Below are 23,190 nucleotides of genomic sequence, written 5' to 3'. Positions count from 1 at the left end.
AACTAATTATGTAAAGAGAACAGTGGGTAGAGTTTTGGTTTAAGCAGCCTAGCATTCATTTAGACTGGTGCTGACACCTTTTTGGAGAGCATGCTGAGTAATTTTAGCATGCTGGTTCTCCTCTAATTGGTTAATATTCATTGGTCAGTCAGTGTTGGTATAGATGCCCATCTTATAAAAAAAAAAGGAAACTGCACATTGGAAACAAAAGCTGAGAAACTGAGCGAAGCCAGAGTCGAGCCCTGGCATCTGGTTGAACACCACAAACTAGCCAAGCCAACAGAGGGTGACCCCCAATATCAGAGGGACATTTTTATAGCATCTTGTTTTGGCAGCTTTCATCACAAAGCTTTTCAGGATACATAATACTGTTTCTTTTGTTGAAAAATAAAACCTCAAAACTGAAAATGCTTTGCAACAGGAGTTGAAAAGCAAGTATGAGAAATACTGTCCAGATGTTAATGGAGCTATCTGGCTTTTCTAATCCTGAAAAGTGAACAAGCAGATGTGGGCTACATGCCATAATTCAGACATATAAGCAGTTTGAGGATCTCGCTTTGAAAGGTAACTGTTCACACCAGAAGGACACGTTAAACCTTGAGAAAATGTGTGAGTTCTGTGGGATAAAATAGCCTTTGAATATAATTGTAATATCTGAGCATTAATTTCACATGCTTGGTTTTTGTAGAGAGACAGTGTTTTTTGTGCCCTTGTCATCAGATAAATCCAGTGATCATTGTGTAATGACTTTAAAGGGTGAGAACTACATCCTGAACTACATCTATTATTCTGTTTTCACTGAATAGTAATGGTATCTGTTAATTAAAAAAAAATTAACCAGTAAATGTGGCATTAGAGGAGAGGGATACATCACAGGGAGTAGAGAGAATGAGAATGAGACGGGATTTAAGGAAGCTTGAATAGTGGTTAAAGATATGGCAGCTGGGATTCAATGCCAAGAAGTGCAGAGTCCTGCATCTGTGGTGCGGTAATCCAAAAGAGCTGTATGTAATATGGGGGTGAAGGGCTGTTGTGCACAGAGCAAGAGATGGACATTGGGGTATAATGTCTAGCGATATGAAGACGGTGAAGCAATGTGACAAGGCGATAGCTAAAGCCAGAAGAATGCTGGGCTGCACAGAGAGAGGAATAATGAGTAAGAAAAAGGAGGTGATAATCCCCTTGCACAGGTCCATGGTGAGGCCTCACCTGGAGTACTGTGGTCAGTTCTGGAGACCGGATCTCAAAGGAGACAGAGACAGGATGGAGGAGGTCCAGAGAAGGGCGACCAAAATGGTGGGTGGTCTCCATCAAATGACTTATGAGGAGAGGTTGAAGGACCTAAATATCTATTCCCTGGAGGAGAGGAGGTGCAGGGGAGATAGGATACAGACCATCAGATACCTGAAAGGTTTGAATGATGCACAATCAACAACAAACCTTTTCTGTGGGAAAGAAATCAGTAGAACTAGGGGTCACAAAATGAAACTCCAGGGAGGAAGACTGAGAAGCAACCTCAGGAAATATTTCTTCATGGAGAGGGTGGTGGATGCCTGGAATGCCCTTCCAGAGGAAGTGGTGAAGACAAAAACAGTGAAAGATTTCAAAGGTGCATGGGATAAACACTGTGGATCCCTAAAGGCTGAAGGATGGCAATGAGGAAAATGATGTATGGGGGTAACTTGCTGGTGTGGCGGTTACTACCCTTAACCAATAAGCCTTCACACTGTTAAATCAATGCCATCATTGCTCTCTGCTTTAACAGCAGGGGGAAAAGAGGAAAAGGGGAATTAGATTCAGACATCAAGCAACAAGGATATTGAATTTGGCGGTCTGAGAACACAAATAAACATAGGGGTAACTTGTTGATGCGGCTGTTACCACCCTTAATCAATAAGCCTGAAACTCTTGATGCTAATCTAACATTGCTCTCTGCTTCTATGGCAGAAGCTAATGGAGAACTGGACTCAAACAGCAAGCAACAAGGGCCCTGACTTTGACGGTCTGGAAAACTGATAAGTATGGGGGTGACTTGTATGGCACGACAGAAACTACCAGGAACTTGGTGGGCAGACTGGATGGACCATTGGTCCTTTTATGCCGTCATTTCTATGTTTCTATACGAAATGGCATTGCAACATGTAGCATTGACATAATAACTTTTCTCAACCCAGAGAAGAAGCATTTGAAAAGGATTCACATTGTCATGAGTGGGGAATCAGCTGGATGGGGATTTCCCCAGCAGGAGCAGGGCCAAACTCTAGGGCAAAGCAGGAGAGGGTCTTCTGCCTGACTAAAAATAATGTGTATTAATGCAAACTTTACTGTCAGTGGCTTTCGAAGGTACAAAACATTATGTGCTGCAGTCTTTACTAGCAAACAGATGCAAATCTCATTTCTGCCATCACTGCAATATGAAGAGCTAGCATGAAAGGGGTAACATGTCCTACCTAGACAGATAAACACATCTGAGTTCCATACACAAAGGGGCTGATTTTATAAAGGCCTGGGGACGCGCGTAAAGCCCTGGGACGCGTCTAAGTCCTGGGGCTTTACAAAAGGGGGAACCTGCACAGAGCAGCAGTTGCAACTCTAAAGGGGATATAATGGGGATAGGAGTGGGTTCATATATGAATTTGATTTAATTTGGGAAGATGTGCATAAAATAACTGCTGGGCATACTAGATGGGCCTTTTTGGTCTTTATCTGCCATCATTTACCATGTAACAATGTAAGAGAAGATGCACATGACAAATTAACTGATGTGTCATGTATATGAGAAAAACCTTTTAGTGAAAAAGAAAAAGAAGCTGTTGATTAGTTGTATTTTGCTTCGTTAGTATTTTGTTGTTGGTTGTTTCTGTTCCTTTTCTCAATAAAAATGTTTTAACTAAAAAAGTATGAAGCTGTGGATATAATTTAAGATCATTGCTCCATTTTGCAGACATTTACAACAGCTACTATGGAACAATATTCACAAAAGATGTTTCAAAATCAACTGTTCAGAGACACAACTACTATTCCCGAAGAATTTAACAACTTTATCCATATTATAGACAATGAACACAGATACAACAACAATCAAAATAACAGAAAGCAAGAACATGATATAGGGACAAGACTCAGCAGAGATCTACCCAGAGAGTAGGATTAAATGGACAATTTTCTCAGTGGAAGGGAGTGGACAGTGGAGTGCCTCAGGGATCTGTATTGGGACCCTTACTTTTCAATATATTTACAAATGATCTAGAAAGAAATATGACGAGTGAGGTAATCAAATTTGCAGATGACACAAAATTGTTCAGAGTAGTTAAATCACAAGCAGATTGTGATAAATTGCAGGAAGAACTTCTGAGACTGGAAAATTGTTGACTTGGACCCCTCACCCTGTCTTATAAGCCCTAAAATGTGAGATGTGCAGACTTATCAGGAGAATCATGAGGAGCAGGACTAAAGTTACGCAGATAAGAAGTTGCCGCACACTGCAGCCTCCAGTTTTAAAATACGTGTGTAAGTGTTGGCCCCACCCCGGCAGGTGAGTCCTGAGGACTCGCCCTAAAATTTTATCAAAGTTTGTTTATTAATTCCTTTTGAATCAATTTATTCTACTGCCAATGTTTTTTCCAAAACCACATTCCACTAAAGCTGAACAGACCTTTCACATCTTAGATTGTAGAAGAGAACATAAGAACATAAGAACATGCCATACTGGGTCAGACCAAGGGTCCATCAAGCCCAGCATCCTGTCTCCAACAGTGGCCAATCCAGGCCACAAGAACCTGGCAAGTACCCAAAAACTAAGTCTATTCCATGTAACCGTTGCTAATGGCAGTGGCTATTCTCTAAGTGAACTTAATAGCAGGTAATGGACTTCTCCTCCAAGAACTTATCCAATCCTTTTTTAAACACAGCTATACTAACTGCACTAACCACGTCCTCTGGCAACAAATTCCAGAGTTTAATTGTGCGTTGAGTAAAAAAGAACTTTCTCCGATTAGTTTTAAATGTGCCCCATGCTAACTTCATGGAGTGCCCCCTAGTCTTTCTACTATCCGAAAGAGTAAATAACCGATTCACATCTACCCGTTCTAGACCTCTCATGATTTTAAACACCTCTATCATATCCCCCCTCAGCCGTCTCTTCTCCAAGCTGAAAAGTCCTAACCTCTTTAGTCTTTCCTCGTAGGGAAGTTGTTCCATTCCCCTTATCATTTTGGTAGCCCTTCTCTGTACCTTCTCCATCGCAATTATATCTTTTTTGAGATGCGGCGACCAGAATTGTACACAGTATTCAAGGTGCGGTCTCACCATGGAGCGATACAGAGGCATTATGACATTTTCCGTTTTATTCACCATTCCCTTTCTAATAATTCCCAACATTCTGTTTGCTTTTTTGACTGCCGCAGCACACTGAACCGACAATTTCAATGTGTTATCCAATATGACACCTAGATCTCTTTCTTGGGTTGTAGCACCTAATATTTATTTATTTTATTTATTTATAACTTTTATATACCGACATTCAAATGAATATCACATCGGTTCACATATAACTGGGGAGCAAAAAGGTAGTTGGAAGAAAGGAAGGATAAAGTTACAATTAACAGGGATTCATAAGGAACGGGGAGAGAATGTGGAACGGTCTGAGGGACCAAGTGAGTGTAATCGCAGGAGGATACAGCAAACTTAAACAATTTTATAGAGAGAGAGTCTTTTAATTATAGCATGGGTTATTTTTCCCTATATGCATCACCTTGCACTTATCCACATTAAATTTCATCTGCCATTTGGATGCCCAATCTTCCAGTCTCACAAGGTCTTCCTGCAATTTATCACAATCTGCTTGTGATTTAACTACTCTGAACAATTTTGCTTTGTTATTTTACTTGGAAAGGCCCAACCCCTTCAGAAAATCATCATAACTATTATTACTTATGACCTGGCTAAATAATAGATTACTGGTTAAAAAGTAGACCTTATCTTTGTGGTTCTCAGATTTAATTTCCTATTGCCATGTAACCCTCGTCAAGTCAGAGCAACATCATCTTTAATAACTCATCTCTGTTCTGCCTCAGTTCAAGATATCTGCAAGGCAGCCATTTGGTCCTCTATGCACACCATTATCAAACACCTCTGCCTCAACGAAAACTGTAGTAAGGACAATATTTTTTGCCAATCGGTTATTAAAAAAAACATTTTAACTAAGAACTTTAACCCTCCATCCTTCTTCTGGCTTACCAGGTGGCTATTTCTCTGTATCCAGCCAAAACTCAAATATTTCATTGCAACCCCTCAGTCTGGGGGATACCAGTTGTGTGGCTGGGTTTGGCCTGGTTGTCCATGGAGAAAGCAAATTTACTTGCCTGTAATAGGTTTTCTTTCCATGGGCAGTAGAACAAACAAACCACACAAATACCATGCTCCTCTCCAAAGAATTGAAGCTTCGCTAGTGAAGGGACTGAAGAGATTTCTTTCTGAGCTCTACAGACAGCATGGTCCATGTTGGCGCTGTGCAATAACGTCACTTACTTGTGCAGCTGGCTTGTCCTACAGCCATGAAGAACACCTGTTAGAGGTAAGCAACTTTGCTTTACCTGCGTAAATTATTTTGACAGTTGTCCTCTTTAAGCAGCAAGAAATGACTCTGAAATAGTACTTTTTATTTAAAATTTTTCCTATTTTTTTCTAATTTCATGCCAGTGGACTTTGATAGAGTAAGAGAAGGAAGGTGGCATGGGCTGGCTCCCATGGTTTTCCTGGGAGGAAAAGAATAGAAAAAATAATCATTTACTCCCCTGGGAAATATATTGGTGCTGCATGGGCAGCAGAGAGCAGGAGTAAATCTATTCAGGGTAAATGCCTACCTGGGGGTGCAGGGCAAATAAAAGACGCTTGTCTGACTTTTCAGAAGGCAAAAATTACTTCACCTGTCTGTAGGATGCTGGTGACAGACTGCCTTAGATTTTACTCAAATATTTTGTTGATAGATTGTTTTGTGTTTTTTTTAATTGATTCTATACTTGAATTTTATGAGATATTGTATGGTTTTAGGTTGTACATTTTATTATTAAGTCTGTCTTTGCATTTATTGTTTGAAAATTTAAAGGTGAATTTTAAAAGCCTGTGGCGCACATTGATTAGGGAATGCACGTACAAGTCAAGCTTACATGCGTCCACCAAAATTTCAAAGCTGTGAGATACACATACATCTTGGGCTGCACGCACATTTCACTCGGGTTCAAAAAAAGGGGCATGGTCTGGATGGGGCATGGGCATTCTAGGGTGGGACTAAGAGATGTGCACATAAATAATTATGCATTGGGCACGTGCCCAGTTCCTATGCCGCATAAGTTTACTTCTGCTATAGAGAAGGTGTAACTTAAAAACTAAAAAAAACCCAGCCATTTCTGGCAGGTTTAAAGAGTCTGGGGTAACTGAGAGGTGTGCAGGCTAATAAACCAGGGACTTTGGTGGACCTAGCTCTTTACTGGGTGAACTGGTAAAACTGGCAAAGGCATGGATACGCGTTAGTTATAAAATGCCCTGACTTATGCAGTGGAAACCTGATATACGCAGCTAGGTGCGCACTCATTTAAAATTGAGTGCACATGTGCACATGCCCAGTGTATTTTATAACATGCATGCATATGTGCACACATGTTATACAATAGCAGCATCCCTGGGCATGTGCCGACACACATGTGTCAATCTGCGCCTGCACGCCCGTTTGAAAGTTACCATTCCACTGTGCGTTTTACTATGTAAGCTGCATAGGCCGCCTATAAATAAAGTAATCTAAACCTATCTGACAGTAGAAACTTTAAAATTAAAGACTTAGATTTCTGCCTTTTGAGAGGTCAAAACAGGTTTGTTAAATCTTTCAACTTCTGATGTCATAAACCTAAAAAGGATTCAGATAGCAATCTAGATAGTACTATTCTGCACTTCTGTTAACAGTATTTTATTATAAGAAACCCTCCCTGTATTAACCTATCTTTCAAAGGCCATCAAGACTTAATGTTGCTTCAGAAAAATTCAACCTTGACTTTGTTTTGGCCAGTACTTGCCTTACCTTTCTTGTTCATATTTGGAAGAAGTCAGTATCTTTTTACTCTGAAGTGAAACATGCATTTTTTACAGTGGAGTCAATGATAGTATTCAAAATTTGTCTTATTTTATTTCTTCTTTATTTTTCTGTCAGACTCCAATGAATCAAGCCTCAACCCGTTCGCACTGCATTTTCACCATTCACATCTCAAGTAAAGAACCCGGATCTGCAACTATCCGACGCTCCAAGCTGCACTTGGTGGACCTGGCTGGTTCAGAGCGTGTTGCAAAAACTGGCGTCGGAGGCCAGCTCCTGACAGAAGCTAAATATATCAATTTGTCATTACACTATTTGGAGCAGGTAAAACTAACACCATAAGTGGATGGTGCTTTGGGTAAAAATGTTCCACTTTGTGTGCACATCAGATTTGGTCCCTTGTTTCTCCTTTCCTCCTTCTTTAAGACAGGTACCTCACATGATTCAGATCCCCTATCCTAGTACTGCTGTTGCTAGTACTACTACTATTTATAATTTCTAAAGTGCTACTAGAAATACACAGCAATGCATAGATACACATAAGAAAGAGCCCCTGCTGCATGGAGCTTACAATCTAGTTAAGATAAACATACATGGCACATGTTGAATCTATCCTAGCCTAGAACTAAAGCGTAAGTCTCCTTATTAGAGGTTAATATTCAAATGGTTTGTCTGGCTAAGTTAGAGACACAGCCAGACAAATTATTGGCTTTTAAAATTCCATACTCGGACTGCTTCCAAGTTATCTGGCTAAGATAAAACGTATCCAGGTAACTTGGAGGCAGTTTAGGGGTGTTCCAGGGCAGAGTTAAGTTAAACTCCGATATTCAGAGTTAGCCAGATGACTTATTTTCCAGAACGTTTGATCTGGAAAATCACCTGTTACTCTTGGAGAGATGTGAGCAGGGTAAAGTGACTTGCCCAGAATCACAAGGAGCAGCAGTGCCTGATCCTCCATGGCCAAATGAGCAGGGACCCATACTACTGGCTGCAGGCAGATCACCTGGGGATGCATGTCCACCATGGGGCAGTGAGGACGAGGGCCCCATGACTCCTAGGGGGATGATACCTCTGGTGTCTTCCCTTCATAACTATCTTCTACTGCCAACAGAAGGAAGTCTCCTCTGGAAGACCTCTACTTCATAGGATTTGTCCAGGAGATGGCAGAGACAATCCCGCTTTGGTTGCAAATGGAAGAGGATATTCAGCACAAAATGCTGGGTATCCTCCAGTTTGTGGAGCATCCCAAGGAGATAGTGACATTCTTAGTGCAAGAGATCCTTGTGGAATTACTGTTGAAAATGTGGAACACCCCCTCTCAGTTCTTCCTGTCAACAGGAAGGCAGATGTGGTTTATTTGACACACTAGTCTGTGGTTGTCAAATCTGCTCTCAAGAAGACCAAGAGTACTCTGACCCATTTATCGGTGCCCCCGGGGAAGGATCAAAGGGCCATGGATGCACATGGGAGAAAGGTTTCAAGGCGCCATGCTCATTGCCTGCGTAGTGGCCTACCAGCTCTACATGAGCCAGTATATGCGGGACATTCTGAAATAGGTGCAGGGGGTGGCTGAGGAGCCACCTCAGAGCAGCAGGACACCTTCAAATCGCTGGTGCGAAAGAGCATGGAGTGTGGAAAACACTGTCTGTGTGATCTACGATGTGTTTGAAACAGCATTGAGGGTCTCTGCCGCTAGAATTGGATCTCACAGACTTGCATTGCTGAGGGTGTCTTATCTCCTTGAGGAGGTGCAGGATAGACTCACTGACGTGCTTGTATCATGGAGAATCTCTTCAGAGGTAGAGTGAAGGATACGGTGGCTCAAACTGTGAACACCATGCGACACTTCAGCAGCTCTCCACTGGCACCCAGGACCTGCCCTTCTCTGCTAGGAGGTCTTCAAGTTCGGGCCACAGGAGGTCTTTCTTCTGCCCAAGGAAATATTATCCTCCACTGCCTGTACCCCCGTCAGCAACAACAGAGCCCTTGCAGGCGTCCCAAGCAACAGAGGTTCCCGAAGCCCCAGCTGACATCCCAGTCAACACCCAGGATGGGTTTTGGAGTCCTTGGTTGGGCGGAGGCTACTGTTCTACACAAAGAAGTAGCTTCTTGTAACGTCAAACTAGTGGGTTCTATCTATTGTCTGTGGAGGGTACAAATTAAACCTTTTGACTAGCCCTCCAAATTGCCCGAGTCCCTATTGGGAACTGGTAGCACATCAGGAAGTACTATTCGTGGAGCTCTCCTTCCTCTTAATGACCAGATCGGTCCTACCAGGGGAAAGAGGCTGGGGATTCTACTCCCAATACTTCCTGATTCCAAAGAAAACAGGAGGACTCCATCCATCCTAAACCTAAGGGCATTGAATAAATTTCTCTGGAAGAAAAAGTTCAAAATGGTTTCCCTGGTTATCTTGAACTTTTTATGATTGTTACTATTCTGTATCGCTTAGACCTATTGCAGTGTTAAGTGATTAAGAAATTTTAATAAATATAAATGTAAATTTTGATCCTCTTGTTGCAAAAAGAGGATTGGCTATGCTCCCTCAATCTAAAGAATGGTCATTGGAAGTATCTCTGATTTGTGGTGGGAAATCAGCATTTTCAATATTGCATGTTGCCATTTGGGCTAGCGTCAGCCCCACTTGTCTTCACAAAATATCTTGCTGTTGTGGTGGTGCATCTGTGCAGACTGGGAGACCATGCTTTCCCATACCTAGATGATTGGCTGGTCAAGAACACCTCTTGGGCAGGGGCTATGGAGTCTATACGCTCGACCATCCAGGTGCTGGAGTCACTAGGGTTCATCATCAACTACCCCAAGTCCCATCTTGGCCCTTCACCGCAATTGGATTTCATCGGAGCTCTGCTAGACTCGGCTCAGACCAAGGCCTTCCTGCTACACTCAAGGGCAGTCACTTTAAGGTCCATCGCAGTAGAGATTCATGTGTTCCAGCAGGTCTTACCCTGGCACATGTTGAGGTTGTTGGGCCATATGGCCGCAACAGTATATGTCCCTCACAGGGCTCGCTTGTATATGCAAAGGGCACAGTGGACGCTATGGTCCCAAGCCACTCTGGGACTTTGGGACAGCGTCCGAGTCACCTCCGTTCCTTAGGGATTCCTTGTCCTGGTGGCAGGACAATTCCAATCTGGGATTGGGAGGGGGGGAGGGATTCCCTTCCAAAGTTCTCAGTTCAAATTGTCCTAACTATGGATGCGTCCATCCTGGGTTGGGGAGCTCATGTATATGGGCTCATCACCCAGGCCTTTGGTCCATCCAGGAACAGTTGTGTCAAATCGACTTCCTGGACCTCTGGGTGATCAGATATGCTCTGTGGACTTTCAGAGATCGGCTCTCCAACAAAATTGTATTGATACAAACCAACAACCAAGGGGTAATGAGGTATGTCAAGAAGCAGGGAGGCATGGGCTCATACCTCCTGTGTCGGGAAGCAGTCTAGATTTGGTCATGGGCCCTCTCTCAGGGAAAAGTGCTCCGGGCCATGTTTCTGGCTGGAAAGGAGAACAAAACAGTGGACATGCTAAATTGTTTCATCCCACACCATGAATGGTCGCTGAACTAAAGGGTGGTGAATTGGATCTTCCACCTGTGGGCTAGCCCAGAGATGGATCTGTTCACTGAGACTTGGAATAGGAAGGTTCCTCAGTTCTGTTCCCTGTTCATGTCACACAGCAAGCCAGTGTTGGACGCCTTTGCTTGCCATTGGGGCTAAGGCCTCTTGTATGCATATCCTCCAACTCCACTGGTAACGAAGACATTGTTGAAGCTTCATGAGGACAAAGGAGCTATGATCCTCATAGTCCTTTATTGACTGAGACAGTTCTGATTGCCAAATCTTCAGGAGATATAATCAGGAAACTGATTAGACTGGGACTTCCCCAGATCTCATCACACAGGATTGCAGCCGGTTGTGGCATTCCAATCTTTAGGCCCCTTCGCTCGCTGCCTGAATGTTGAGAGGATCTCTCAGGTGTATCTCAGGTTCTGGTGGCTTCCAGAAAGCCTTCTATTAGAAAATCCTATGCACTGAAGTGGAGGAGGTTTTCAGTGTGGTGTGAGCAAGAGGCCCTAGATCCCTTCTCCTGCTCCACACAAAAGCTGGTTGTCTGTCTTTTACACCTCTCAGTCTGGTTTGAAAACAAACTCTGTTAGGATTCACCTAACAGGTAAATTTTTAAAGAAGCACACTTGCGCCCATAAATGTGTGTATTGGCAAATGAGCAGAGATATGTTTAATGTTATATTATGTGTGCAAGTACACACATATCATTTAAAATATCCCTGCAGCCTTTACGCGCATATTTTAATAACATGCTCGCACAAGTGACCCTATTGGGGGGGGGGGGAGGGGGTCTCAGTCTCTCTCTCTCTCTCTCTCTGTGTTCAGGACCCTTCTGGCTCAAAATCACAAGACTTGTTCCTCATCAGGACCAGCAGTAAACCTACACTAATGTGCACCATGATCAGCCTTTTCAAAATTCAGGGTTACGCATGTAAGTCTTGGACCTGCCCTTTTTCCGCCACCTTATTCTTGACGCGCGTACTTCCCGGTTTCTTAAAATTTGCGTTGCTTGCACGTGGCGCACATATGCATATATGAGGCCGTTTTTGTGTGAACAACACTTTTAAAATCTACCCATAAGTACGATTGGTGCATACCACCATGGTGTAGAAGGTATGCCCATTTCTGTACAGCCTGTAGTTGTACAATTTCTGCAAGGTCTGCTTCAATTGAAGCCTTCCCTAAGGCCTCCTGCAGTGTACTGGGACCTCAACGTGGTTTTAGCCTAGCTGATGACATTACCCTTTGAGCCACTGGGTTTCTGTAACCTGAGGTACCTGACCTGGAAGGTCATATTTTTGGTGGTGCTCAATTCAGCTCACAGGGTCAGTGAGATCCAAGCCTTAGTGACTTATCCACTTTATACAGAGTTTTTCCACGATAGTGTGGTCTTATGCACGCATGCTAAGTTCCTATCTAAGGTGGTGTCCGACTTCCATCTTAACCAGTCTATTGTCCTGCCAACAATTATTCCCTGGCCCCATTTGCACCAAGGTGAATAAGCCCTGCACAGTTTGGACTGCAAAAAAGCCTTAGCCTTCTATCTGGCGTAGACAGAAGCCCATAGATAGCACACCCAAATATTTTTTTGATCAGAATGGGTTGGAGATTACCATTGCCAAGCAGATGCTTTCCATTTGACAGCAGACTTCATCGCCTTCTCTTATACCCAGGTGTGATTGCATCTTGGGGGCCATGACAAGGCTTACTCTGAAGAGCCATAGTAGCATCGGTGATCCACTTACGAGCGATCCCCATGGAGGAGATCTGCAGAGCCGCAACATGGAGGCTCAGTCAAAGTTCTAGAAACTTAGGCATAAGTTTGCCGTGCCAGGATCCATCCAGTGATATCACCCATGTGTGAGAACTGGCATCCTGCTGTCCTCTGAGGACATCTGTTACAGTTAAGCAACTTTGCTTTAGTTCACTGGTGTAAAAAGATATACTTAAATATTTTGCATTGAAGATTTACATCACCAGTGCCTGGGTTGCCCAATATGCTCTACACTCAATAATGAGCCACTGAGTGTCCATCCTCAATGGCCAGTCAAACTCTATCTTTTGAATGGTGTGCCGTTCTCTGCTCTTTGAAACAGAGAACGGCAGCTGGTTGCATGCGGCACAAACATATCCTTCTTCTTCATACACGAGCCTGGTGTCTTCCCCAGCTCACGGCTTTTTATCTCTCATTGACTCTGTTGATATGACATAGTCTACACCAAGTTGGAGCATGTGCTCAAAGCATATCTTCATCGGGTTTGGGTTTGCTCCCCTCAACACTGTATAACACTGTCATGTTGCTGCAATTAAACTATGCAGTCTCAGCACTACTGAGCCCCCTAATCCTTACTTTTTATGTTTCTAATGATGTGGTATATTTATATCAAAGAAAAGCCTGTTCAAGAGTCTTTTTTCATGTAGTAGATTGGTTGAATCTCTGGTATGAGTAAGACTGAATAATACTGCTGTGGTATGGATTTTTTGTGCTGCTCATTTAAGGAGCACAGTTATTGATTGTTCATGAGAAACCTCATGCCAGCTATAGGACTGAGGTTCTCCTAAACGTGAATACTCACTATTGTTTTAGCTCTCTGGTAAATATGTCTGTTGCCAGACTTCTGTTGATTTTGGAATTAGCTAAGAAATAACCTTTCCTAGTTTCCTCTGAATCTTGTGGCAACCACTGTAACGGTACAAAACGAGTCTGCTCTTTCTACCCTCAATGCCGAGATTTCCAGGGACAATAGTGAGAAAGAGTGGAGAAATATAAGCTCAGCTATAACATAAATGGCCATCCTCAGCCAATTAGAAGGCAGGAACTAGCAGGGATGTGTAGATGAACTTCAATGACTTCACAGCAGAATCTGCTATGAAATTATAGAGATTAACCGCATCTTTAATATGGGGATCCCTGCCTTGTAATTAGTTGAGACTCTTTCATGGAACAAAGCATTCCACTCGCCAATAGACAATTTTCATAGCTGCCTTACCATCACATTTTAATCTTCTGACATGCATGCATTTAAAAAATTCTTTCATGGCAAACAAATGTAAATATGAATACACATGTTTTAATTAAGTTTATAAATAATGATTATCCAGGTGAATTCAGGAGTAAACGCCTCTTGTGACTTACCTTAGTTTTGCATTGCTGCTCTTAAACACAAGATATTTATTCAGTTGTATATTGCAGCTGCTGGAGGGTTGAGTATCACTTTGATGATGAAGATGTTCTAGCATAGTAAAATACTCAGCAGTATACACAGCATTCAACATAGCCATCAAGTGAGAAATCAGTGGTAAAATGAAGATATTTTACCTACAGTACCTGAATGTAATCTGCTTTGAAGTGCTGAAAAGCAGAATATAAATACATAAATGACACACAAGTGCCGAAAAGCGGAATCTAAATAAGCAATAAAGAAATGTAATGAACCTGGAAACTGAGGTTAGGAGCTTTGCTGGTATGGCTATGCTGGAACAAAGGATTCCTTGAACTCAAATGCATTTTGCCTGGCACGCTGGTCCCTGACTTGTCTAAATGCCAACACCATGAGCATTTTTAAAATGTGTGTGCCAGTTGTGCTGATCTCATGATGTGTGTTAGTCAGAGACAAGATTCCCTGTGGCAGTGTGAGCATTCTTAGGCCATTCCTTCTGCCCCTCCATGGCAATGTCAGTATGCAAAAGGGTCATCCCCCTCAAATAAAGACACATCATCAACTTCTGGGGAGAGGTTGATGTGTTTTAGCACTGTGCCAGGAAACTTTGCCAACCTCTGTGCTAGAAAAAGGTTATTTGTTCTGTATAATATACACAGTTCTAATGCTCCACTTAGCTGTCATCATGAGTCGGTGTGGGCTAGATAAAGCTATGCTATCCAGGCAATATTAATACTTTCTCTTGTAATATATTCATGAGGTGAGTTTCCAGACACCTGTTTGCCTTTCTCCCTAAATTAAATTAAAATGCTAGCTTGTTTCTCAGGTCTTAGCTATAATTTGTTGTGTTTGCATTTGCTTGTGCAAGTAAATGCCTTCTAATGTACATTTCACTCTCTCTGTAGCAGCACATGTAGGCATTTCTGGACTGAGGAGGCAGATGCGGTCTTCTCTGCAGAATAACTAGTTTTAAGAGTTACCAAATTTCCTGGGAATGTTACAATATACTCTAGAACAGGGGTGGGCAGTTCCGGTCCTCGAGGGCCACAAACCAGTCTGGTTTTCAGGATGTCCCTAATGAATATGCATGAGAGAGATTTGCATGCACTCTGCCTCCGTTGTATGCAAATCTATTTCATGCATATTCATTAGGATATCCTAAAACCTCGACAGGTTTGTGGCCCTCGAGGACTGGAATTGCCCACCCCTGCTCTAGAAAATGGGTGAAATAAAACTAGGATAGATCATAAATGAGAAAATATTACATAATATGACAAAGGATTTCATGAATCTTTGAAAATCTTCAGCACGCTGTGCAAAACTAGAGCACAGGAGCAGTATAATAGACAAAAACACTTTGAAAACAGATGGCAATCCTTTTTTCTGTTCTTATATTACATTTTCAAAAATAGCTCTATAAAAGGAAGAAACATTTCTTTTTCTTATCTTAAATGCAGTTCAATGGAATTTCTGGGCAAATACCAGTAAATTTTGTTAGTCCCTAGGGATAACAGAACTTAGAAGAACAAATCCCACTTTAATATATGAGGTTGCATTACATTCTCCTTTGAGTAAGATTAGTAGTTTTTCATTCACTTGAAATAATTCCCAAATCACACCAAATTCAGACCACACTCTCGCCAGACCAGAATTTAAAGGTCATTTTCATTACATGGATTTTTGCAATTAAATCTTTGTTTTGGCAACTTCCAAATACAGAAACAAAGTTTGCTCACTTCTAAGAGACAGAAATATGGTATGCATTTTGGGGTATGGCATCCTTCATCATTTGGGATACAGCTGTGCCGTATTACATGTCAAACATGCCATCTGTGACATTCAGTTAACTACCTCTGGGTCTGTATTTATATATGTATAAATATAGCAGTCCTTCCTTATAATAAACAGTCTGCACACCAATGCATTTGTTATGAGGGGGATTTGTTATAGCAGAAAGAGAGAGAGAGATAGGCCCTGCAAGGCCTATCACCTTACTTATTTCCATCTGGTTCTCAAAACGTATGGCCTCCAGCCCACCAGTTTTCTCTCCAAACCTTTAGGATAAGCACTGCAGTGGCCTCCTGTGGTTAAGGAGCTAGCTGCAACTCCAGAAGATCTACATCCAGTGGGGTGCTTTGGTCATCACTGGTGTTGTCCAGAGAACAGTCCAAAGGAACATTCTTTACCAGCTTGCCGTACCTCAGATAGCCCAGAATGTAGTGAGCATGGAAGCTAACATGGCTCCTTATTTTGGTAGTGCAGAGCCCAAACCACTGACGCATTGAGCTGATCTTAGTAAATTATCTACCTTACGTGTACAGCTTGGGTGAAGAAAAGGCATTAGTCTATAAATTTCATCCTAGTAATTACCCATGAACAACTGTTTTTGTTCTAATTCATGGGAAGACAGAACCCTTCAAATTTAATTAGTCATTTTTCCACTGGTAAAAATTCCTTCTTGACTCCCAAGAAGACAATGAGGGCAAGTCACTGGTTTATTGAGGATTTGGTATTCTATCACTAATTTACATACTTGTAAATACTTCTATACTTCTATCACTAATTTACATCCTTCTATCATACTTCTATCACTAATTTACATACTTTCATGGAAAGACTATGACCTCCTCATTTCTCACAATAATATAAATGGCACAAGATGGTCTTCTATATTGCATTACAAATTCCACTATATTGTTATGACTAGATCTTAATGTACATATTTCAAATGTATAATTACTGTTCTCATTGTTAGTAACGTTAAATACTGTAAAAAATGTTTTTGTTCTTTTCTTTCTCGTGAAGCGTTAATGAATGTAATATGTTGTTTCAACTGTGAACCGGTGTGAAGGCATCTGCCAAACCTCGGTATATAAAAACATACAAATAAATAAATAAATAAAGTGTGTGCCTGCCTGCTGCATTTTCAGAAGAGCAAGGCTATTTAGCATAATTTTGTTACAGGTATCTGATAGGACAATAATACCATAGAACACTGCTATACTTAGCTTACATTTATATTTAACTTTCACTTTTGAAGAGTGGGATGGAGAAGAAAGAGTTGTGATCTCATGGTTTGTGCATAATCCTACAAGTCTGGAGGAATGCTGGAATAAATCCTGTTCTCCCATTGTATAACGAGCTCGATATCTGTGGCCTCTTAGTGCTGTGGCATGTTGGCGCCACTTAGTGGGCAAGCTCGCTAGGCCCACACTGACAGCTGGTGGATGTGCCCTGCAGTGGGACAGGTTGGAGCTTTGCCTATACGAGCTGCCTCCCCCGCAGGTTGAGCCCTTGGGTTCTGGTGGCTGGCAGAACTTAGGTGGCTCCCTAGGGCAGTCAGGCAAATGCGAGTCCAGAGACAGACTGAAGTCAGGGCTGGCAGCAGGTAGGAGATACCGGCCAGAAGTTGAGGCAAACAGCAGACAGAAGTAACCAGAGACAGGCCAGAGGTCGGGGCAGACAGCAGGCAAGGCATAGACGGGTCCAAGACAGAAGATCAGGTCCAGGTGGCAAGCAAGGAAGGTCAAGGTCCAAAGCAGAGGTCAGAATCCAGGAAATCAAGGTATGGAAGACAAGACAAAGAACAAGGACCAGGATAAGCAAGACAATGACTAGGGCAAGGCAGGGACACTGGAACAGGCACTGGATCGCAGGAACAGGAACAATGGCACACCTACTGAGGCTCAAGGCATTTCAGGAGACTTGTTGCTGGGGTCTTTTGTAGGAAGAAGTTAGTGATGTCATCTAGGGGCACCCAGCCTGTATTCCCGACGGGGGTCCTTTAAGATGCTGGATGTCGGGCATGCCCGCACCTAGGAAGAGTCAAGGGTGAAGCAGTATGTCAGTGTTCCCGCTACATGGGCCCTTTGGTAGTGTTCTGTGCCGCATTCAGCTGCGTCGGGAGCTGGCTGCGTTGGGGGTGAGACCATGGGGCCATCCTACGAGCCACCAACCATAGCACATTGATTCTCTAGTTAACCTTGTTCAAGTCTTCATATGCGTGTGCTTCTGTTTGTCCATGTGTAATCGAATAATCATGGTAGCATTGGTCTTTCTCCTCACATACCTTATGAATAATGTAATGCATTCCAGATGCTAAAAGCTTGCTCCCAAACAATCCTTCCCAAAGGGGAATGCATGAATATTTCTGAAGCATTAAGACTGTAAAGCATGGTAGGGTCCTGTATAGTAGAAAGGGGCTTTAAAATAGTATTGTACATTCACGTTCAGTGAACCTAAAAACAAAGAGGGCAGTTTTCAACTGTATTCTAATACATGTAGGAAACCAGTAATATAGCCCTCTTTGTTAGATTGGGTGAAGAGTGGTTCAGCAGTCTGCAAATTGCAGAACATTCTGTCCATCTTCTGAACATGATAAAGGTATGCAAAGGTTGGAGACACCTACATTAATAACAACATTATCTCTTATTTATGTAGTGCCAGCCAGGTACATAACAAGATACTTCACATGTCAAGATCCATACTTCAAAATGTTTTTAGTCTAAGTTTGAGCACAAGGAAGTTAAGTTACTATTCAAGGCCTCACAGAGAGACAGAAATCAAATTGAGTGCTCCAGGTTCTCAGCTCTGTATACCAACCAATGCTCATCTTTCTTGTTCTTGTAGGTCATCATTGCCTTGGCAGAGAAGCATCGATCTCATATTCCTTACAGAAACTCCATGATGACATCTGTACTGAGGGACAGTCTTGGAGGGAACTGCATGACTACCATGATTGCAACATTATCTGTGGACAAGAAGAACATTGACGTATGTACATGTTACATGCTAATAAGTATCTTCCTTATCATTCCTACCAGACCAACCCAAACACCTGGGTTTGTCTAACCTATCAGCAGATGGAGACCAAGAACAAAGGCTTTGCTGAAAGCATTTTTATAAGGCAGTGTACCATCTGCAGCACTTCAGTATTTCTCTTTCTCCAGCAGATGGTGGAGGTGCCAAACCTGCAGACGATGGAATTGGTGGATGGTCTCTTATAGGGGTGGCATGGTGTTTTAAGGCACCCTCCCCTTCTGATTAAGAGTAAGGTGCAGCAGAGGGTCAGTGACCTGTTATCTGGCTGAGCCCTAGTAGCAGAGGGGGACTGAAAGCCCGTAGTACTGGGTCACTCTGTACCCCCTCCTCACTCCCTTGGACTTCATGGTTGCTTCAGTTTCTGCTAGACATCTGTTATGGTTGTTACAACTGGTTGGCAGATGTTTGGAATCAGTTGCGGTTAGGAAAGCTACCTTTTTAGGGGAGACTCGTTTTTGGAGAGGATTTGGAGAAATTGTGAAGCATTACAGTGATTCCAATTTACTTAAGCTTCTGGAGGACAGGTCTTAATATTTTTGGAAGGAGCTTCCTGGTAGACTAAAGTTTTGAGATGTTCAGTGCTATCAAGCAGGGAATACTCTCTCAGAAGAGGTGGTGAGGATGAAAACAGTAAATGGATTCAAAAGAGCTTGGCATAAACTTTGCAGATCCCTAGCGACTAAAGGTTGGAAATGGAGGAAAGAGTGCATGGGGGTAACCTGCACAGAGCAGCAGTTCCTACCCTTAATAGAAGGCATAGAGGTAACCTGCATGGAGTGTCAGTTAACCCCATCATTAGAAGCGAAGGGGGTAATCTGCATAGAGTGGCAGTAAATACCCTTAACAGAAGGGATGCCAGAGGTGTTCACTGTCATCTGTGCTCCTATTTTGGGAGCAATCTATGGGTCTTTCCTTTGCTGCCTATTTCCAGCGGAAGCAGCCTCTCTTGGCCCTGTCGGACGCTAAGCCCTGCCCCCTGATGTCGCCAAGAGCTTGGTTAAGAGGTACTGTGGAATGCCGAAGGTACCACGCTCCGCAGCATTTTGCGTCGAAGGGGCCTGCCCCTGAGGCAAGGAATTAGTGAATGCATTCTTACAAATAATTGTTACTCGACCACTACATCATCGAAGAACTGCAGGTCTGTGTATTTTACCACTACCATTGTCTGTATTGTAATGTCCACTTCATTAATCATGGGTCAAGGAAGATAATGGGAATATAAACACATCTTGATCAGGTAAAAACAACAAAATCTGAACAATCTTATACAAATAATGATAAAACCCAACACTCTCTTCCTAGTTGCTTCAACCCTTTCATTCATGTTGATTAATGATCATTCAGTTAGGAAAAAAACACTCATTATACACAATTTGGTAAAATCAAAGAAACCCGAATGCCTACTCATTACTGAGTCTTGGCTCCTTGACTCAGATGCAGTTGTAATAAACCAGTTATGCCCGCCTGGGTATCAGGCTATTTCACAACCCCACCCCATGGCGGAGGCCTCTTGGCTATTCTCAAAGACACCTTAGAACCTGCCCTAATTCAAATAGACTCCCATCCTCCCTCTGAAGTACTTGGGATAACCAGGAAACTTTTAAACTTTTGCCAGGTATACTGTCCCCCTGAAACTCTGCCAGTAGATATCTCTCCCCTTCCTGAGATCCTGTCCACCATCCCAGTAGAGCTGTGAAACACTATCATTGCAGGAAATTTCAATCTTCACTTTGACATCTTTACACCCCATGCTATGACAGACCTAGGTTGGCAATAATACATCAATGGTCCAACTCACAAAAAAGGATATACATTTGACTTATGTTTCATTAACCTTGACCTACTCTGTTTCCCAAATCCATCTTTTGATTTGCAAGCCTTACCATGGTCAGATCATCATTTAATCTGCTGTGACTGGAAGTCGAAATTAACTAATTTACACACAGAACAGTCATCCATAGAACTTAGATAAAGAGGTCACATAGACTCCGAAAAATTCAAAATGACCATAGCGTCCAGATTTATTTATTTATTTATTTATTTATTTATTTAGCATTTTTCTATACCGACCTTCAAGGTTGAATACCATATCAGATCGGTTTACATCGAACTGGGGTAGAAGAAAACAACAGTAACAGAGAACAACTTTTTTATAATCAGAAGGATCAAAGTTACATTTAACAAGGGCAGTAAACTTGGAAGCTTGAGCAGCTAGAAGGAGAAAAGGCCTAAGAGGGCAATACTTTAAGAACATATCAACATGGAATCCGGGCTAATGCTTGATGAGTTATTGGAAGATGTACTAGTGCTTATGAAGTCACAACTCTGCAGTGTTTGACGTTGATGTCACAACTCTGCAGTGTTTGACGTAGATGTCACAACTCTGCAGTGTTTGACGTTGAGCAAGCAGTAAGTGATTGGGACTATACCATAGTATCTGTGTTAAACCAGATGGCACCAGAAAAAGACGTCGGCATTACTTATAAACATATTGCTCCATGGTATGCCTCCCAGCCATGAGACATGGAAAAACAGCTAAGGTGCTTAGTATGTCATTGGTGTAAAAATTGCTTGCCACAAAGAAAGACCACTTAGCTGACTTAAGTAAATACAGACAACAAATTGATCTCACAAAAAATGCTACTAATCTATTCACATTCAATCAGTCAAAAATAACTGTAATTAGTTAGTTATTTCACATTGTAAAATCCTTAACCAATCGGAAGCCTTCTTTGTGTAAACCTGTAACAGCAAAGTATTGTAACCAATTAGCAATCTACTTTTCGGAAAAGAACATAAGAACATAAGAACATAAGAAAATGCCATACTGGGTCAGACCAAGGGTCCGTCAGACCAAGGGTCCATCAAGCCCAGCATCCTGTTTCCAACAGTGGCCAATCCAGGCCACAAGAACCTGGCAAGTACCCAAAAACTAAGTCTATTCCATGTAACCATTGCTAATGGCAGTGGCTATTCTCTAAGTGAACTTAATAGCAGGTAATGGACTTCTCCTCCAAGAACATATCCAATCCTTTTTTAAACACAGCTATACTAACTGCACGAACCACATTCTCTGGCAACAAATTCCAGAGTTTAATTGTGCGTTGAGTAAAAAAGAACTTTCTCCAATTAGTTTTAAATGTGCCCCATGCTAACTTCATGGAGTGCCCCCTAGTCTTTCTACTATCCGAAAGAGTAAATAACCGATTCACATCTACCCGTTCTAGACCTCTCATGATTTTAAACACCTCTATCATATCCCCCCTCAGTCGTCTCTTCTCCAAGCTGAAAAGTCCTAACCTCTTTAGTCTTTCCTCATAGGGGAGTTGTTCCATTCCCTTTATCATTTTGGTAGCCCTTCTCTGTACCTTCTCCATCGCAATTATATCTTTTTTGAGATGCGGCGACCAGAATTGTACACAGTATTCAAGACCATGGAAATTAGCAGTTTTTCTTCACATTCCAATTCCTTTAAATATACAGACTGCTAATAATGATAGTATATAGGATTCCTTCACAACAATATCTGCTGAAACTATTTTTGTTTTAAGAATTTTGGGCTAGCCAATTTGGTAGCACAGTATCTCATTTCCTGTGTTGCCAAGTGGAGGACTTGGGATGGAATTCCTGTTTAGATTTCTCGTTTGGACTTGATAAGGCTTGGAATGTCCGAGTTATGTAGTGCTGTTCCAGTGGCATATGTTGGCCTACTGGGATAATTGTTTGAAGTGACTCCTTAGAAAACTCTTGTATACTGTTTTGATGCAGATTTTGACTTGTATCTGCACATACAAGTAAATTGCTTGAATACTCATTAGATGTATAGTTACCAGGTAAATACCTTTCTAGATGAAAGGCTAAGGCAGATGGGTGCTTGAAAGCTATGTAAATGTTGTTATGCTTATGACATAAAGGCTACCATAACCAACCCTGGTGAGGATGTTGGCTGTAGCATAAACCAAAATTTTGTCTTTCTAGGAATCAATATCGACCTGCAGATTTGCACAGAGAGTTGCCCTTATTAAGAATGAGGCTGTTCTTAATGAAGAAATAGATCCTAGACTGGTAAGATTCATTCTTTGTTTATGTACAATTAAAAATTCCAGTAGAATAAACTACAATATAAACAAGCAAATATGTCTTCTAATGACTTGCCTGCTTTTTGTCTCAGATTTTGGCAAGACTGCTGCTGTTTTATTTGGCTGTAAGGAGACAATTACAATTAACCTCCCACTTATAAATGCTAGTAATGTCATGGGAAAAGCTTGGAGGCGTTTAAATAAGAACCATGTTCTGCCTTACTGTCCCACAGAAATCCGTGGTTGGGAAATCAGACTATGCATGGCAGTAGTTCAGTTACCTGTTAAAGAGATTATCCTTCTTATTTTGGAATCATTTCATTAAGAAAAAAATGAAATATATATATATATATATATATATATATATATATATATATATGTGTGTGTGTGTGTGTGTGTATATTTGTCATATACTTATATGTAAAGACATAGGTTTTTCTCCCCTTTCTATTTTAGAAG

At 41.9% G+C, this 23,190-nt stretch overlaps 1 protein-coding gene across 2 annotated transcripts in view; it reads left to right on the top strand.

The window, feature by feature from the left end:
* The window catches only part of KIF6 (kinesin family member 6), an 811,696-nt gene that overhangs the window by 307,348 nt on the left and 481,158 nt on the right, over positions 1-23,190 (top strand). For both annotated transcript variants that reach the window (XM_029592929.1, XM_029592928.1), the window contains exons 7-9: positions 7,202-7,408; positions 18,461-18,604; positions 22,631-22,717. In XM_029592929.1, coding sequence (XP_029448789.1) covers positions 7,202-7,408; positions 18,461-18,604; positions 22,631-22,717 — 438 coding nt within the window. The remainder of the gene's footprint in view (positions 1-7,201; positions 7,409-18,460; positions 18,605-22,630; positions 22,718-23,190) is intronic.

Source organism: Rhinatrema bivittatum, chromosome 3 (assembly GCF_901001135.1).
Source record: "Rhinatrema bivittatum chromosome 3, aRhiBiv1.1, whole genome shotgun sequence".
In the NCBI taxonomy this organism is placed as follows: domain Eukaryota; kingdom Metazoa; phylum Chordata; class Amphibia; order Gymnophiona; family Rhinatrematidae; genus Rhinatrema; species Rhinatrema bivittatum.
The sequence above is the reverse complement of the archived record's forward strand: the minus strand, read 5'-3'. Positions and strand labels throughout refer to the sequence as shown.